Source organism: Myripristis murdjan, chromosome 18 (genome assembly GCF_902150065.1).
Source record: "Myripristis murdjan chromosome 18, fMyrMur1.1, whole genome shotgun sequence".
In the NCBI taxonomy this organism is placed as follows: domain Eukaryota; kingdom Metazoa; phylum Chordata; class Actinopteri; order Holocentriformes; family Holocentridae; genus Myripristis; species Myripristis murdjan.
Genome location: NC_043997.1, coordinates 6,924,498 through 6,944,109, shown reverse-complemented (window position 1 = coordinate 6,944,109; position 19,612 = coordinate 6,924,498). Strand labels below are relative to the sequence as shown.

The window sequence follows — 19,612 nt, the reverse complement described above, 5'->3', positions numbered from 1 at the left end:
CTTTTTTCCACGGAAGATCGCTCACATTTTGTGACTTGAGCTTCGCTTCTTTACGCCTTTTTGTTCTTCCATATTTTCCCTAAAGGTCTCTTAAGTTCGTATGACTGTCTACAATTTGAAAAAGTTTGCTTAAACCCAAAATCTACAGCTAACTTCTCGATTTTCTCTTAACCTCTCTCTCTTTTTCTTTTTGTTTGCTCAGTCTGTTAACAGTAAACTGTTACTGTTATAATATTAAGTTATAGTTATATAGAGGCCCACATTTGGTCAATCCGCCATCCGAACGCTCTTTTGTTGTAAATTAAAAGGTTGGCTTAAAAGCACAATCTCAACATAATCTCTGTTTATCTTTATCGCTTGTGTTTCACCTCATAACCCTTTTCTCCTCGTCTTTTTGCTCTCTATATGTCATCTCAGAGTTGGCAGGGCGTGCTCAGACCTTCCTTGACCGTATTAAAACTTCATTTCGGGAGGTAATCTGTTTTCCTGACTTCCTCTCTTTCTGCAGCGTCTCTCATTGCCTCCGTCAGTGTCTTCTCCCCCCACACCTCTCTTTCAACTCTAATGCCCATTTTCTCCACTTACCTCTCTCTCTCTCTCTCTCTCTCTCCTTCCCTCTGATCCCTGCCTTCCTTTTCATCTTCATCCAAATGATCTGGCTATGAAAACAGTGAGTGTACGTGTGTGTGTATGTGTGTGTGTGTGTGTGTGTGTGTGTGTAACCTAGTCATCAAAGCGATTTTCAAGGCAGCACAGAACATCCATCAGGTCAGAAAACGTCTCTCGGTTGGGTTAAATTGACATGTACCGTGCATGATTGTGGGTTTTTATGTCCTACTGAGAACAAAAAAAAAAAAAAAAAAAGATTATACTTGACCGTAAAAAGGCTGGTGTGTGGTTTGTGTGTGTGTGTGTGTGTGTGTGAGAGAGAGAGAGAGAGACAGTGTGTGTGTACTAAACAAAACGCCAGAGTTATGATTTGTTAGACTTAGAGGGATTGTGTGGTTGGAGTAATTTTGGCAGTGTCATCATCATTTAGCCATGAAGACACAAGGGGCCTACATATCCGTCTCTGTATGTGTGTGTGTGTGTGTGTGTGCGCATGTGCATACATACATGCAAGTGATATTTAAACGCCTACATAAACGCCTCTCCCTTGCTTTTTGTCTCTCTCACATGCACAGATTTCTATCCTGTGTAATTTCGAAGGAAAGCCCAAAGCTGGAGCACACACACACTTATACACACATGCACACACACACATATGCAAGGGGTCCCTTGCCAGAAAATCACTTAGCTTCTCCTACCTCTCAAAGAATAAAAAATAAAAATTAAAAAAAAAAAAAAAAAAAAGAAAATCATTGTGTCACTCCTTAAAAATTCGTCCCTCCCTCGAGCCCTAAAACTGACTGTAACTTGACTCTCCAGTGTAGACATGAACCATAACACACACTGGGGCGAGTGTGTGTGTGTGTGTGTGTGAGAGAGAGAGAGAGAGAGAGAGAGAGAGAGAGAGAGAGAGAGAGAGAGTGAGAGAGAGGGGGTGGGTTAGGGGGTGGTGTTTTGGCAGTGGAGACTCTGGTGGGAGTTTTGAAAGGGTGGCTTAGAATTAAATCAAAATATTTGGCTGGTGCAGGATGTGATTTTACTTGAACTTAGTTACTGATTATGTATGTGCATGTGTGTGTTTACCTGCATGTGGGTGTGTAGACCAAAGGGTAGTGTTGGAATGTTTAAGTCTCACTCTGTCACACACACACACACACACACACACACACACTCTAGTACACACATGCTTACTCAATCACACCAGACCCCCTGCAGAGCGCACGTGTTGCAGGCAGTGAGCGGTCTAAAATATATGGCCGCCCCCACAAACCCCCCACACAGACATTTCACACATACACACATTTGTATTTATTCTTCTGGCAGCATTCATTGACTGCATTCACTCTCCGGCAGCAGCCTTAACCGTGACCTTCAGCAGTGCACACATTACCAGTGAGAGAGGCCGTGCAGGGTAATAATAGTTATTCAGTGCTGGAACAATCCCGCTACAGAGGCACAAATCTCTTGGCAGGGCTGGCAGGCTCCGTCGTGGAGGTCCACAGGAGAACCGGCTGTGGGCACATTAAGGCTGAATATATAAGAACCAGCATGGAAAAATAGAGACGCCTGGATAAAGCCCCGATGTGGTGTGTAGGTCATTTCAGAAACATAAATAAAAGTAGCTGGTGTGATTGTTTCCAAATGTAGCTTTCTGCGACACAGTAAACCGTCTTGTATTTAGCCTTAGGCCTCTACTCCAAACAGCGCAGCTAACCCGAACAAACTTCTCCTTTTTGCTATTGTTGGCTATAGCTGACAAACTAAAGGCTAATCTGACCACCAACATGCAACAAGCACTGCTAAGGCTAGATACACAGGCTAGATGGCCATCACCTACAACTCCGTAGCAAACACCTAGAAAGCTCTAGCAACTATCTAAAGCAACATAGCAACCACCTAGAACACCACAGCAACCACTTAGAAACACCCTACCCTACTGAACTGCTGAGAACACCATAGCAACCACTGTGAAACACCCTACCAAACTGCTGAGAACACCATAGCAACCACTGTGAAACACACTTCCAAACTGCTGAGAACACCATAGCAACCATCTAGAAACACCCTACTGAACTGCTGAGAACACCATAGTAACCACTGTGAAACACCCTACCAAACTGCTGAGAACACCATAGCAACCACTGTGAAACACACTTCCAAACTGCTGAGAACACCATAGCAACCATCTAGAAACACCCTACTGAACTGCTAAGAACACCATAGCAACCACTGTGAAACACCCTACCAAACTGCTGAGAACACCATAGCAACCACTATGAAACACCCTACCAAACTGCTGAGAACACCATAGCAACCACCTAGAAACACCCTACCAATCACTGAGAGCGCGTTAGTAACCATCTAGAAACACCCTGCCAACTGCCTAGAACACCATAGCAACCACCTAAAAACACCCAACTAAACTGCATAAAACATCATAGCAGCTACATAGAGAAACCCTTCAAACTGTCTCAAACACCATAGCAACCACCTAGAGACTCCCTACTAAATTGCCTATAACTCCATAGCAACCACCTAGAAACACCCTCCCAAACTGCCTAAAACACCCATAGCAAATACCCAGAAACAGCAACCACCTAAAACACTATAGCAACCCTTAAACAACACCTGAACAACCACCCACACCGTAGCAACCACGTAGCAACACTCAAAACCATGTAGAAACCACCTAACAACACACTAGCAATTAGCTAGAACACCCTCACAGCCACACCAACCTCAGTAACAGCTCTTCAGCCAGTAAGAACGTCTTAGAAACCACCTGTCACCAAAGTGGTCGCATTGGATTAAATTTCCAAATCATGCACAACTTAGAACATTTCATTTTTGGCAAGCGCGCTGAAAATTTCCTCTGAGAATTTGGTCTTGTTTGCAAAGTCTGTTTACAGAAAGACAGTGATTGTTAGTTTGACCAGCGTTGCCTTGGTAACCAGAGGCTGCGCAAACACAAGAAACACAGAAATTAACCGTGTTGACTCTGTTATGTTGGGAGGGTGAAGCTGAATGTTTGGAACCAGCCGACAACCTTCCACACTGTCTAAGCTTGTAACTTTAACCTCTGAATCTAATAGTTTAATTGATCAAAGGAACATTGATCGTAATTTTAATAACCAGTTGCTCACATTGCAGTCATTTATGCGGTGAAAATCCCAAACACTGTGTGCTGAGATTACGCTAAGATTATCTTCCTTTTCTCTGCTCATATTATAAAATTAATACTTTCTTTGTTTTTTGGCTGCTGGTCACACTAAGAAAGCAATTTTAAGCCATCACTGTGACCTCTGGTGGTTACTTTATATCATTTTATAGACTTTTAATTTAAAAAAAAATGCAAAAGGTTAATCACCAATGAAAATAACCCTTAGTTACAACTAGTCCATCCCAAATTCTGACCCTGTGCTTGAACCTGAACTGTAAAAGTAGCCTTTTGGAAAATGTCTTTTCTTTGGAGGTTACACACACCTACACACATACACACACACACACTGTATTTACACACTGCCCTTGTTCTCTGTATTTACTGGACCACGCGTACATGCACAAACATACGTGCCCACACACAAGCCTTTGTTCACAAGCATGTAGAACCAACACACCCCCCTTTTCTGTGTCCAGCAGACCACACACACACACACACACACACACACACACACACAAGGAGATGTGCACACACCCACGTGCACACACTCACACACACAGGTTTATTGTTTAGCGTCGGGGTGGTGAGTCAGACCTCGTCTATCAGTGAGGCCAAACAATAACAAAGTGGACCAGCGGAGGGTAAGGAATGGAATGCCAATCACTCAGAGACGCCTTCCGACAACACACACACACACACACACACACACACACACACACACACACTAGACAAAGGAAAATGAGACAAACTCTAACTTTCAGGGACTTTCAGACCTACACACACACACACACAGATGTGGGCTGCAGTTAGCAATTGTTCTACTTATCAATCTATGCATCATTTCTGAAATTAATCTCTTTAATATTTAGTCTATAAAAGGTTTTCCAGAGCCACATTCAATTTAAGTAACACACAATTAACAAAAGAGGTGGGGGGACAAACTGCTTTACAGGGCAGCAAGGGCATACAAAGATCTAAAAACAAGAGAGAGCACACACTCGTAAGGCCAAAAAGCTCACATGTACGGTGTGCATTATGTGTGTGTTATGCATGTTTGTGTGTGAGTGTATGTGTTCAGCAGTGCTGACGCGACACTGGAGCGTTTTCGTCATTGTCCCGGGCAGCGTCCAGCCGCAGCCTTTTGTCTTAACAAAGCACACACAAGCGGGCGCAGAGTGGTGTAACTCCGCTGCGATTCAAAAGACAGCCTGTTTCGAGATTAAAAATAGCCGTCCTTCGCCTGAGAGCCGGGGGATTCCCCGCGTCCAGATACATAACGCTGTGTTTTTCATTTAGCCTGCCCCCTCCATCATCCCATAAGCGCTGCTCTCCTCTGTGACTTCCAGCCACCCTTTGAAGTGCCAAACATCATTTCATTAATAAACCCACAACTTAACTTGTTAGCTTATTAATCAGCCTCTAAATTCACTTACTGACGATAAAAATGCCTCCACTGCGGGGCCGAAAGGACGCAGGATCCTCGGTCCCATGCCAGTAAGAATATTAGAAGCAGATATAACCGAACCCTGACGTATCTGACTTTTTCGTTTGTGCTCGTATGGCGCCTTTAAGAAAATAAAAGCACGGCTGAATTTGGATGAAAGTGACTGAGGCATGAGGGCTACCAACATGAGGTTGTTCCTCTTTACGTAACATTTTATTGTCCTGAAGCTGAATAGATTTTGCCTGGAAGAGTATCAGCTGCCAAAATCAGGCTCTCAAACAGCAACTATGAACAAAAGTAATGCTTTCCAAGCTATTTCGGCACAAAAAGGTCACACTCTACCATATGAAACACCATCACACGCCTCTATACACCCACATATAGCATTAAGGTTAAAGGACATGCAAATTGTGAGTCATTATTAGAGAAGACGTGTATTTTAGTGCTGTTTTATGTGCTGTTTTATGTGCTATATATATTCCAACGGGTCTGGCTGTGCTGCATCATATGTTCATCATTTCTTTGTATGTGGAAAAAGTGTCATATCATGATATCAGAGATACAGAGCTGGGTATCAAAATTCATTACCTTTATCGAAAGCAAGCAGGGTGAGCAGGGTAAAATAGTAAAAACACTAAAATAAGGTGAAGAATTACCTGGAATCAAAATTTTGGGAAAAGAAATAGTAAGCTAGATTCATGCTAATGTAATATAAACCCTGATATAGTTTCATACACGGGAAAACACTGCAGTTATTGTGTGCTTATTTGTTTTTTAATTTCATATCATCTTGATATTGTTACAACAAATTACCCACAAATAATATTGTGATAATATTTTAAGGCTATATCACCTCACCCCTACCAGCTAGACTTCCCCTTTCAGAGGATTCCCTCGTCATTTTAAACCCAGGGACTCGGTCATGTGACGGCTTGACCTTGTGACTTTATGGTAGTCATTGTTTTTTGGTCTTTGTGTCTGGAAAAAAGCTGAGTTTTTCACATGTAAATTTTTACAGCAATACCCATTGAATTGGGGTGAGAGAGAATGGAAACCTCACCAAGTCACACAGTGTTTTGGGTGAACTGTTCCTTTATGAGCTGCAGCGCTAGTTGTGAAAGCTGGTTGAGGTTAATGAGGGGTAAATGATACAGCAACGGGGAAGGGAAATTGCGGATATTTGATGCTTTGGAGTTTCACAGTTTTCTGTTTTGCAGTTTTTACATCACAGTTTCCCCACCGTATGTTGTCATTGTAACTTTTCAGCTTTAATTTTGAAATGTTGACTGTCGTCTTGCTTCTTTGCAAACTCACTCATGAGAGGTCATAAGGTTCAGACCAAGAACAAGAGCAAAAAATGCCTGACGTGTACATTTTACGAGCCAGTTTCTCTTCTCTTTTTGCTAAAACCCCAAAACTCTCGACAGATGTGACTTCTTCCTTTAAGAAGCTCACAGGTTTATTGTTTAAATGTCAATGTGTTTGACTATTTCATTACCACATCTGACGATTCCATCTCCATCTTATCAAGTCATTCAGTCTCATGTTAAGAGTTCAAATCTTGTTTTTCTTCAAACAAGGTCAAAAATCTGCCAGTGGGATGAGATAATCCCACGTTTCCAACGCTAATCGACTTGTTTCCAGAGTTATCTTGAATCAAGTGCACCTACAGCCAACCACACGGCAAAACAAACAAGCCATTTAGTCTCCTATTCGGTGTCAAAATCTTGTTTAATCCCACTTGTTTCCAGTACTAAGCAAATTTCTTCAAACAAGGTAAAAGAATCTGCCAGCGGGACAAGATAATCCCACTTGTTTCCAACACGACTCGACTTGCTTCCATTATTTTCTTGAATCAAGAGTCATTTTCTTGATCCTAATAAGCTGATCTGCCTTGTTTCAACAGATTTACCTTCATTCCCTGACAAAATAACCTGAAACACGCGAAAATGCATTGGGAAACAAGTGGGATTATCTCATCCCGCTGGCAGATTATTTTACTTTGCTTGAAGAAAAACAAGATTGAGACAAAATGAACTGCAGCGTTTGATCTGCCTTATTCTGCTTTCTGTCATGATACATTAATACTTAGCAAAACATTGGAAACAAGTGGGATTATCTCATTCCTTAGATGAGATAATCTGCAGATGAGATTTATTCAATTTCATTTTTCAGTGGGGTTTTTTTTGCACGGTACACATGTGGGTTCTAAAATATGAAATATCAGCTAATAGATCTTTATGTGTGCGTCTGCAGCACCATCTGCTCGGCTGTGATTGGCTGCCAACTCACTGCTATGCAAAATATTATATATATATATTAAAAAAATGGAGTCTGCTGGACAAATTATTGTTTAAACGATCTCAGTCTGCATTGTCTGACTTTGCGTATTGGCCAACATCCACACTGATAGTGATATATCTGTGATGTAGATGTATGCGATTTCTGAGCCTGGACAGATTTCAGCCAATCCCGCTTCTCCCTCCCTGATACCCTGAGATTTAAAGGCTCTCGTTAAGCTGTAATGCACGTTGATGTGGTGCGGGGAATGTGTGTGTTGGCCAGCTGAAATACCTGCCTGCACCGAAGAGGGGGAGGCTGTGAATCTCCGCGAGAGGCCTGAACCCCCTGATCTGTCAAGGAGGGGGGAACCTGGCCGCACGAGCGCGAGCGCGACCCCCCTGCTTCCCCTAAATCTGCCATGTTTTCCTCAAAGCTCGCTGCAAGAAAAATCCCCACCTTATCAAGTCGTTTAGTCTCAGACTCACTGTTCAAATCTTGTTTTTCTTCAAACAGGGCTGTTTCTGTAAAGCTGGCTTTCCAAGATTCTCTCCGTTCCCAACAAGAAGGTTACACCACAAAAAATCTCTGTCTTAACAAGTCATCTTCAAGTATCGAAATCTTGTTTTTCTTCAAAAAAGATAAAATAATCTGCCTGTGGGATGAAATAATCCCACTTGTCTCTGATGCATTTTCAGTTGTTTCAGGATTTTTTAAGTATAAATCTGTTGAAACAAGGCAGGATAAGACAAATGGACCCAGCAGGATCAAGAAAATGACTCCTGATTCAAGACAGCTCTGGAAACAAGCGGGATTATCTCATCCCAGTGGCAGATTTTTACACTGAAGATGAGACGAAACGACTTGATAAGATGAGGATTTCTGCAGTGCGGCGAGGAATCCTCAAATCCTAACTTCTTAAAGGAAGGAGCCGAAGGAGTTCTGATTTTTAAGAGCCACATTTGCTGAGTTTTTGGGGGTAATCAACAAGAGAAGAGAGACTTTGCATCTGTTGTGTGTGGGTTTTTTCTTTTTTCATCTTTTCCTGCATGTTCTCAATCAAAACGCACTAATAAACACAAAAACCAAGTACGAAACAACCAGATGCGTTTTTTGAATCTTGCACCAGCCAAAATGTGTGCAAATTGAGAGTTCTGGAAATGGTATCGGCCCCAAAACCCAGCATCGGCCGAGCTCCATCTGCTCTGGTGCAGAAACAGCGGGGAGATAAGCTGCGACAGAGATGGATTACCTCGCCACCAGGTGATGAGGACAAGCTACTTCTGTTCCCCCCCCCCCCCCCCCCCCCTCCCTCACTGCCAGACACGTAAACTGACTTCAGCTCTGCTCTGAGCCGCTGTCACTCGGCTTGAGTCTTTCCATTCACTGAGACTTTCTGCTTTTCCTGCACCGTGCCGATCTGTCGGCTGCACTCACTGGTCACCTCGCAGAAGAAGCAGCTTTTTCACGCAAAACATCCAGAAACAAAACATCCGAAAGGAACTGATGAACTACTTCTATGTGTCCTACTGCAGTATTTTCACTGAAGTAACATTTGATATGCAGAACTTTTACTTATAACCGAGCATTTTTAGGATATGGCATGGCTTCTTCTACTTAAATAAAAGATTCGAGGACTTTTTTTTTTACTTTGTGCACAGGTACTGCTTTATACTACCTGCCATCTAGGTCATAATAGTAATAAATTAACCATTCTTTACAATGATGACTTTTACTTTTCACACTTAACTATATTTTACTGATAGGCACTTTAACTGGAACTCTATTCTTCTACAATATGTGGGATGTATTTTCTAACTTCGATGCATCAAAGGGTAAATTTAAGGGGAAATCAGTGTGTAAAGGGTTAATTGGAGGATTTGATTACTTTTTGCATCCATTGCTTAACACTATTCTTTCCAATTGCACTGCCAATACCTGCAACGCTGATGAATATGGAGTGTTACTGTTTTCACAATAAGGTTATTAACCTAAAAAAAAGGAGCTGTTGATCTCATTTTTTGTGATCACAGCGGGGTTGGTCTTTTCTCAGACATGCTGCTGGGGTATCATAGGAAAAATTGCGATTTTTTTTTTTCTTTTCTTGTTGTGGACACCCTACCCTGTGTTATTGACCTACATTCTTTACCTCTGCACAAAACATCTGTAACCTACTTCTGAGTTAATCCTACGGCAGCCCGTCCCGGTTCTGCCCATCCAAAATGCTTCCAATATGCTGCTTTTTACGCACGCAAAGGAGAGAGAGAGAGAGAGAGAGAGAGAGAGAGAGAGAGAGAGAGAGAGAGAGAGAGAGAGAGAGAGAGAGAGAAACCCGGTTCACCGTGCGCACGTCCGAGCAGGCACTTTGGGTTTGATAAACATCGCCAGAAGTAGACAACTTTCCCCTGCCATGCTTGTAAATTCCGGGTTGCGGTGGTTAACAGTCCTGTCAAGCAAGTTTTCTTCTTCTTTCTTTCTTTCTTTTTCTTTTTTTTTTTCTCTCTCTCTCTCTCTCGCTGCCTCTCTTCCCCCCCTCCAGAAAAAGCCCAGCCAAGCAGCGAGACTTGGAACACAACAGAGGCGAGAGCAGAGCCAACATGCGTCAAATAAGATGAAATATTTAAGGAAAATCTCCTGTGGTATCTAACACTGAGGTATTCCTGTAGGTCTTTAGCTTGCAGCGTGTCTGCGGTGCCTCTCTCTCCCCCCCTGTGGTTTCTCCCTATGATATTTCTATAATATTTCCTATGTGTCTTGAAGTAACTGTGGCGCTCCAGAGTGAGTTCACAATGACCTTACCGTGCATTGTGCTGCTTTCCCCCCGTGATACTTCTATAATACTCCTGTACTATTCCTATAGACTTTTGCATGACTGCAGTGCTGTTTTCTATGATATCTCTGCAATATATGTAGAGTTTAGTGAGTTTTCAATGACTTTGTCCTACGATATACCTATAGTAGAATAGTGACTTTACAATACCCTCATCGTGCACTGCAGTAAGCCACTTTTCCCTATAATATTCCCTGTAATAACAGCTGTGCGACTTAATCAGCAGTGATTTTACAATGACCTTATCGTGGCTGTGCGTTATCCTATGATATCGCTATAATATCACTACAGGAATCTGATAGTTTGTAGTGAGCTTTGCATTACAATGCATTACTTTTCCCTATGATACCTCTATGATACTTCTATAGTTTTCCCATAGGGACTTGAGCATGCCTGAGGTCCACAATGCTTTTACAATGACCTTATCGTGCATGGCAGCAGTTTTCCCTGTGATATTTCTATAATATTCCCAGAGCGTGAGTTTATAGTAATTATTAGTTTTTCCCTGTGATATTTCTCGAGTAGTACTATAGGAATTTGTGTTCCTCTGAGTTTATAATAACTTTGTGGTGCACGGTGATACTTTTTCCTATGGTATCTCTATGATATTCCCATAAGAAGCCAAGAGTTTTGTGCTTAGTGGTGAGTTGCGTGTACTTTCTGAAGTTCTGTGGTATCACCAACAAATTCCCACGTCGTCCCTATAATATTCCTATAATATTCTTATAATACGTGCAGCCTTGACTTTAACATGTGCCATTTGGTGCAAAACTGTTAAAGTGAGGAGGAAACAGCTCCTACCTGTGATATGGACATGTTCAGGTAGACAAAGAGCCCGGTGGTGGAGGCGATCTGCAGCACCACCACCACTATCACCACCATGGCCACCCACATCTTGGAGGGCGCTTCCCGGCGGGCCGTCCCGCTCGGCCCGCCGGCCGGGACCATCATGTAGGTGGTGGACTCGCTGCTCACCGATCTGAAGTAATCCTGCTGCTGCTGTGCGCTCGGAGTGGCCATGGCATTCCCGACGCATGAGTAGACCATAAAAACCAAGAGGACAGCAACGCAACAACGGCCACCGACGATCCCCAGGGCAAGCAGAACCGGAGGAAAATTAGATTTGCGTGTCCATGCGTCCGCTGCCAGTGGGTCTGTTCATCCGGGCCAGGAGAGGAGAGCTGCAGAGCGGCAGGACACGGCGGGCTGGGAAAAGTTAAAATGCGCCTGTGCTCATGTCTGCGCCTCGGATCAGCTGCTGCGTAAAAAGCGAGTGTGGAGGTTTGGGAGGTGGAGGAAGCAGCGCTGGACTGAGCCGCTCCGTGTGCAGCCAGGAGAAGCCAAGAGAGGGGCAGGCTTAACCTCTTCATCACCCTGCCTCTCTCTCTCTCTCTCTCTCTCTCTCTCTCTCTCTCTCTCTCTCTCTCTCTCTCTCTCTCTCTCTCTCTCTCTCTCAGGTTTCCCACGGGTGCTGGAATTCCAGGGAAGTCCTTGAATTTTGAAACGCCTGCTCCAGACAGGAAAAGTCAGGGAATGTATCAGCGGCATTTCGGCTGAGAAGAAACACCGGTTATTCATCAGCCATTTTCCATTGTCTTCTATCGTTTTCACCGAATAAAATACAATGATAAAGTTTAATCACTGTAATCCGACGAGCCTGTGGGATCCACGTCACCGTGGAGGAGGGAAACCCCGGTGACATTGGAGGATTAATTAAAGGCTTGAATGAATGAATGTTGAATGGTTTTCATTTCCTTCCCTTAACAAAGTTCCCTTTATTTCCTTCTTTTTTCTTTCCTCATTTCCTGTAATTTCAAGTATATATTTATAGTAATTAAATCTATTTTTAGAGTAATTTTTCACAATAATGTATATAACACCAATTTTCTCTTTTTTTTTTACTAGTTTATTTTTTGTTTGTTTGTGTGTGTGTGTGTGTGTGTGTGTGGGTGGGTGGGTGTGGGGGGTCTGATCATGTTATTTCATTTTTTTTTTTAAATTTTTTATTTAATTTATTTTTCAATACAAATTCCTTGTATTGTAATTTCCAGGTCTTTCTTGGTAACTTTTATATATATATATATATATATATATATATATATATATATATATATATATATATCACCCTTTTGTCCCCATGCTGTTTTTTTTTTTTTTTTAAGAAAAGGAGTGAATTTGCTCAGGTTTCAAAGAATCAGTGTGATCTCTGAACCTGAGAAGGGCTTCAACTATTGGTCAAGGAAAAAAAAAAAACTCATTTTACATTCATACTGGTGATGGAAATTCAACATTTTAGCCCTGGAAAGTCATGGAAGAGTCATGGAATTCAAATGCTGACAGAGCAGGAATCCTGTTAATCCCTGTCTCTCTCTCTCTCTCTCTCTCTCTCTCTGTGTGTGTGTGTGTGTGTGTGTGTGTGTGTGTGTGTCTGTGGTCTAATTCAGTCCCTCACTCTGTTTGAGAGTAAATATTTGCTCAACGCCCTCCAGTTTATTCCTGTAGGATAACTTTAGCCACGATTAAATATTTGAAGTTGGGTTTCCAAAAACACCGCCGCCGGGCTGCAGGCCGGCCGCCGGCTCCTCTGCTAGCTTACAGAATGATGGATTCCACGTCCACATTATATCACAGCGGACGGCCATAAACACACACATGCGATCCAAAGCCTCCATCCTGCCGTAAATCACCTCCAAACCGAGCGCATCATCTCTGACTGCAGACATCACAGCGCAGCTCACATTTTCCGCCAAGCAGACGATAGCGGCGTTAAAAGGGAAGCAGACGGGCCGAAACTCTGTTTATATCCCGTCTGTAAACAACCGCCTTTCCTTTGTTTCTCTTCTGTCATGGCGAACAGCTGGAGGCCGAGGATGGGAGGCAGATGACCCAGCGGATGGAGGGCGCTTTGGGTTCGTGGCGGCGGTGTGTCAGGACATCCAGAAAGGTCAGGCCCCGTCTTCTTCTCCAGCGATACGGGCAACATCAAACATCACGGTATCGGTGATATCGATATTCATGTGTGACGATACAGGCATCGAACGATAAGCCGGTCAAATCGTTAGTGACGTGGATGAGATGTCCAAGCAGGTGGAGGCACATACACAAAGACAGCCCACGCTATAAAACACAAAACTCAAAAAATACGTCCCTGAACACACACCAGGACACCACATCAGAGACAAATGGCCTTCAAAATTAAAGCATATTTCAAACGTATATCAGTGCTTGCAGGTAATCTTGATGTCCCTTAAATTTCAGGGAGAAGTGAAATGGCACTAAATAATACCTTCATGGTGTTCAGAATATGTTTGATTTGATTTAACATAGAGAGAGAGATAGACAGATAGATACACTACTCACAAAAAGTTAGGGATATTTGGCTTTTGGGTGAAATTTATGGAAAATGTAAAATGTTCACGCTACAGTGATATTATATCATGAAAGTAGGGCATTTAAGTAGAAGCATACACTGGTGATTTCCTCATCTCAAACAATTTCTTGAAACAAAAGCCAACAACAGTGGTGGGTATACCACAACAAAAAATGTCAGTGTCAATAACTTGTCATGTGCCCTTGAGCATCAATTACAGCTTGACAACGACGTCTCATGCTGTTCACAAGTCGACTTATTGTCTGCTGAGGCATGGCATCCCACTCTTCTTGAAGGGCGGCCCTCAGGACATTGAGGTTCTGGGGTACAGAGCTCCGAGCCTCTACACGGTGACTCAGCTGATCCCATAGGTTTTCTATGGGATGCAGGTCTGAGAAAGTGCAGGCCACTCCATTTGAGGTACCCCAGTCTCCAGCAGCCGTTCCCTAATGATACGACCTCGATGAGCTGGAGCATCAAACACCTGATGTGAATTTTGCCGTTAAACCCCTTGTTAGAGAACAGCAACTTGTGCAAAAAGTACTGAAACATTGAACAGTTGAACATGTGCATTCAAAAGTTTACAGAAGGTCACATTAAGTTCACCTGGAAAGGTTAGAATGCATTTTAGCTTCATCCTGAAATTTCACCCGAAAGCCCAATATCCCTAACTTTTTGTGAGTAGTGTATACTTTATTAATCCCAAATTGTTCAATTCTGAAGTCTTTCAGTAGCAGGTTGTCGACAAATTACATGGGAACAACAGTAGAACTACACAAAATCTACCTCTCAACATGAGAGGAGAGAAATATCTATCTTTAGAAAAATAAACACAGCACATAGCTCGTAGTAGTAAATTCACAGAAGTAGCTCAATACAAAAAAATATAGGAAAAAAAAAACCTATACATACCCTGTAAGAGCGGTAAAAAAAAATTAAATATGCCAAAATAGATCTATAGAATGTCTATAGCCCTTTCACCTTTGAACCTTTGCATAGACTATATGTATAATGAAATTCACTGGTAACATATCTAAGGATGTATTATCATAACATATCATTTATAATAGAGGATAATTAGGAATAATTCAGGAATGATCAAATTAAGGTAAAACAAAGGAGGAATGAATGACGCTTACCTGTTTCAGGAATTATGTAACGGATAAAATTAGGTTCATTTTATTATATTTCCTACTGTAATGCATGTGCAAAAGTACTTAATTTTTGGGCAGTTGGATTACAAACATTGTGAGGGATCCTGACTCCTAGTAATTTATTATCCATCACTGGAAATTTGTGAGGTCGCACAACATTAAAACACAGCGTGGCAGTCTAATGAGGTCAGACAGTTGCCTCCCTTCACTCTAATGCAGCCTTTAAAACCAGGAAAACACAGCACCAAGTCACCAGATCCAAAATTAAACCATACCTGATGATATCGATGCCATTCAACCCCAACATGCTGACCGAAAGCGGCTGATTCCAATTCAAGCCCGGAGACAAAAACAGGAAATAAAAAAAAATCCTTCCACAATCAAGAAAAACAAGTAAACATGTCAGGCTCCAGTAGAAACGCACATCATCTCTTCAGCGGTCATCCAGATCAGCCTGCCGATGTTGACCTTCCAGTGCAGCGCCCCCATCAGGCCAGTTATCGTATGTTCATCATGTTTTTGTCCCACTGGGCAGGCAGGGCATTGAGGATGGCCATGTCCATCCACTCCAAAGCAATATATCTCCAAATCTACCACCCGAATTGCAATGAAATTTGGAAGATACATCCATGCTCCACTGAGGGTGAACCCTGTCAACGTTGGTGGCTTCTTCTAGCGCCACCCTCTGGCCAAAAAAATGTAGAAACCGCTTTCTGCCACGCATGCACCAAGCCAGCAGGGCACCAGCAGCAGAAGGCAGATCTCAGAGCCAAAATGGACCATCACTTCAAGTTTCATCAGCGCTTCATATTTAAAAATTTTTGAGGAGAGGAATTTCAGTTTCCACAGATCCCGAACACATCCTGCTGAATTCCAGGGAAATGTGTCTAAAATGATGCACAAGACTTGTAGATATTTTCTGTTTGATGTGATGCTGCAGCTGCAAAATGACGGCACCTTGGCTTTGAATATTTCCCTCGGTATCAGTGTGATGGAGTTGCCCTAACATTTTTCTGACATTGAAGCCACTTAAGGGGAAATTTAAGGGAAAATCAGAGTTCAAGGGGTTAAGAAAAAACGGCACATGAGAGGACTTTTTTTTTTTTTTTTTATTTAAGAGGGATTCATAAATCCAGCTCCCGATCTGCTCCAGCCTCAACTATTACACATTAAAAAAAAACTTTATCCAATGAACGCACATTTCCGCAACTTGACAAGCAGCATTATTCCAAAAAAAAAAAAAAACTGTCTATATTGGGATCATAACGGGCTCATCTGGAACTCCACACCAGCTAACACAAACCCTGACAAATGTTTGAAGTGAGATCTGGTGGGAATTAGCTTCAAACACGGAAAGAAGCACAAGTCCGCAAATCTGAGGCTATTTGGTCATGGCACGCTGCTGGAAGGGAATCAGACGAATCAAAGCGGGTTAGCAAAGTCTGAATGAAGATGTGAACAAAACTGCAGCGAACTTCAAGGTGAGCGCAATAAAAGATACAGCAGGATTTCCCGAGCGTTACCGAGAAAGTGGAGCTGCTGTTGATTAGTTTTATATCTTGAAAAGACACAGTTTCCTGGAAAAGGTTAGGCTCATGTTTCACTGCAAGTTAAAAAAAGAAAAAAAAAAAAGAAAAAAATCAGCCCGTGGGATGATGATGATGATAATAATCCCACGTATTTCCAGTGCAGTTTCACTTGTTTCATGAATATTCCTGGGAACAAATACAAATGTGTTGAAACAAGGCAGATCAGGACACTAGGATCAATAAAATGCCTGGAAAAATGTTATTAGCTCTTAAACGATTTCATGATTCGTGGTTTGCCAGTCGATAAATACGATACAATAAAAAGAGGGGAAATCATCACAATTCAGGACATGTGGAGGAACTAGATGCCGGGCAAATACACAAATGAAAACCACAGTAATACACAATGCTTTCATACAGTGTTAAAAGACAATAAAATAAGAGAAAGTTGAAGTTCTAGTGTTAAAAAATGGTTTTAATTATTATACAATCAGTGCTTATAAAGCATCTGGACTGTGCTCACTGCAGTATTTAATGGCATTAAGGCTAAATTCCAGTGTTCATTTTCATTTCACATTTTCTCTTGCAGTGCTCGTTGTTCCCTTGCTTTTTTATCGACAAAAAAGTAGACCCACACGCGGCTCACTCTTAATCAACATGTGGCCTCCTGTGGAACCACGACCCGCCGCTTGAGAACCACGGGCCCCTCTACATGCAATCGGTTTTGCTCAAGTGGCCCTCGAGGTGCAGAAATGGAATTATTTTTCACGGAAATGGACAACAGACGAGTCTAAATCTGAAAAGCATTGCATTTCTGGAGTGCAGATTCGTCCTCGCATCACATCGGTCATCTGCCTTTTCATCGGCTTCACGAAGCCGCGCGCATTCATGCTTCTGTTTTTATAAATCTCACTCTTTGGGTAATCATTCGCACGTGCACGAGCCTCATGCATGCTCCTACAATGGAGGGTCACACATGGCTGAATTTCATTTTTTAACCGAAATTGCGACGAAAAGGACAGCGAGTCCCTCAGCAGCCAAAGCCGCTGTCACTGCATGCCATCACACACAGCTCAGCCTGTTTGCATCTCATCATAGCGACTATTAATCCCTCACACATGTGCCTCTAAATCAATCCACCCATCTGGGATTATCTGTGGCACAGTGCAACACACATATTCTCACCCACAAATATGATAATAATGATATAAAACAGATCAATAAGCTTGTACCAAATCACACACACACACAATGAAACTGGATGTTGAGGACACGTACTACACTGGAATAACAGAGTTGCAATGATAATGTTGCACTTTCATGTTATTTTTTTCCCACTTCTGCACCGGCCTGCAGCCAAAACTCAGTGTGTGCATAACCCTGAGTGAGGGAAAAAAAAGTCCCAAGGAATCCCATTGGTGGAAAGTTTTGAAAATCACCTATATATGACCATATAATACCAAAAAACGCCCTTTTTAACACACAGGTGAATGGGGTTCAAAATTTTACTTTCAGATATCACTATAAAAATTCACAAGTTGATTACACACATAAAGACAAGAAAAAAAGTCAATTACAAGTTCTTTGAATTATTCTGTTTTCACATGCATATCACACATTATCTGATTTGATATGCGCTAATAAGGAATATAAGGAATAAATGCCAGAACAGATATTTAAACAGTGAATTAAAAGGTTACTATGTATACAGTAACCTTTTAATTCACTGTTATATAGTAACCTTTTAATTCACTGTTTAAATATCTGTTCTGGCATTTATTCCTTATTAGCGCATATCAAATCAGATAATGTGTGATATGCATGTGTAAACAGAATAATTCAAAGAACTTGTAATTGACTTTTTTTCTTGTCTTTGTGTGTGTAATCAACTTGTGAATTTTTATAGTGATATCTGAAAGTATAATTTTGAACCCCTTTCCCCTGTGTGTTAAAAACAGTGTTTTTTGGTAATACACTACTCACAAAAAGTTAGGGATATTTGGCTTTTGGGTGAAATTTATGGAAAATATAAAAAGTTCACGCTGCAGTGATATTATATCATGAAAGTAGGGCATTTAAGTAGAAGCATACACTGGTGATTTCCTCATCTCAAACAATTTCTTGAAACAAAAGCCAACAACAGTGGTGGATATACCACAACAAAAAATGTCAGTGTCAATAACTTGTCATGTGCCCTTGAGCATCAATTACAGCTTGACAACGACGTCTCATGCTGTTCACAAGTCGACTTATTGTCTGCTGAGGCATGGCATCCCACTCTTCTTGAAGGGCGGCCCTCAGGACATTGAGGTTCTGGGGTACAGAGCTCCGAGCCTCTACACGGCGACTCAGCTGATCCCATAGGTTTTCTATGGGATTCAGGTCTGAGAAAGTGCAGGCCACTCCATTTGAGGTACCCCAGTCTCCAGCAGCCGTTCCCTAATGATACGACCTCGATGAGCTGGAGCATCAAACACCTGATGTGAATTTTGCCGTTAAGCTCCTTGTTAGAGAACAGCAACTTGTGCAAAAAGTACTGAAACATTGAACAGTTGGACATGTGCATTCAAAAGTTTACAGAAGGTCACATTAAGTTCACCTGTAAAGGTTAGAATGCATTTTAGCTTCATCCTGAAATTTCACCCGAAAGCCGAATATCCCTAACTTTTTGTGAGTAGTGTATATGGTCATATAGAGGTGATTTTCCAAACTTTCCACCAATGGGATTCCTTGGGGCTTTTTTTTCCCCTCACTCAGGACAAACTGAGGATACAAAATCAGTTGAGTTTGCTTCTCTTGCAATTTGTCCTAGGTTTTTTCATAAAATGACTGGACTAAACTTCTGAAACCACCTGCTGGCCAGCGATGATGTTCCCACTTTCCTTCATCCTTTCTTCCTTAAACATCTATGAGTGTGTGTGTGCGTGTGTGTGTGAACCGTACAAGGTGTGTAAGCTGGGTTTAGGTGGGTTTACGCTCCTCTAGGCTGGATTCTTGTGTGTAAGACAGTGAAGACAGACAGACAGGGCTGGGAGGGAGACAGACAGCGACTCTGCTCTTTATTTTCCCTTAAAGCCACTGCAGCCTCCTGCTATACGTCCTCTGTGTGTCATCACCCACTCATCTGCTGTTTCCAGCTTTTCTCAGTCCCACTCTCTCTGTCTGGCAACCAACCTCCTCCTGACACCACAACAAGCATTTCTCCAGATGTGTGTGTGCGTGTGTGTGTGTGTGTG

General features: G+C 42.2%; 1 protein-coding gene across 1 annotated transcript in view; it reads right to left on the bottom strand.

Moving 5' to 3' along the window:
* tnfsf10l (TNF superfamily member 10, like) overlaps positions 1 to 11,616 on the bottom strand; it is an 89,264-nt gene extending 77,648 nt beyond the window's left edge. The window contains exon 1 of the mRNA XM_030076292.1: positions 11,125 to 11,616. Coding sequence (XP_029932152.1) covers positions 11,125 to 11,370 — 246 coding nt within the window. The 5' untranslated portion in view covers positions 11,371 to 11,616. The remainder of the gene's footprint in view (positions 1 to 11,124) is intronic.
* Positions 11,617 to 19,612: the final 7,996 nt, after the last annotated feature.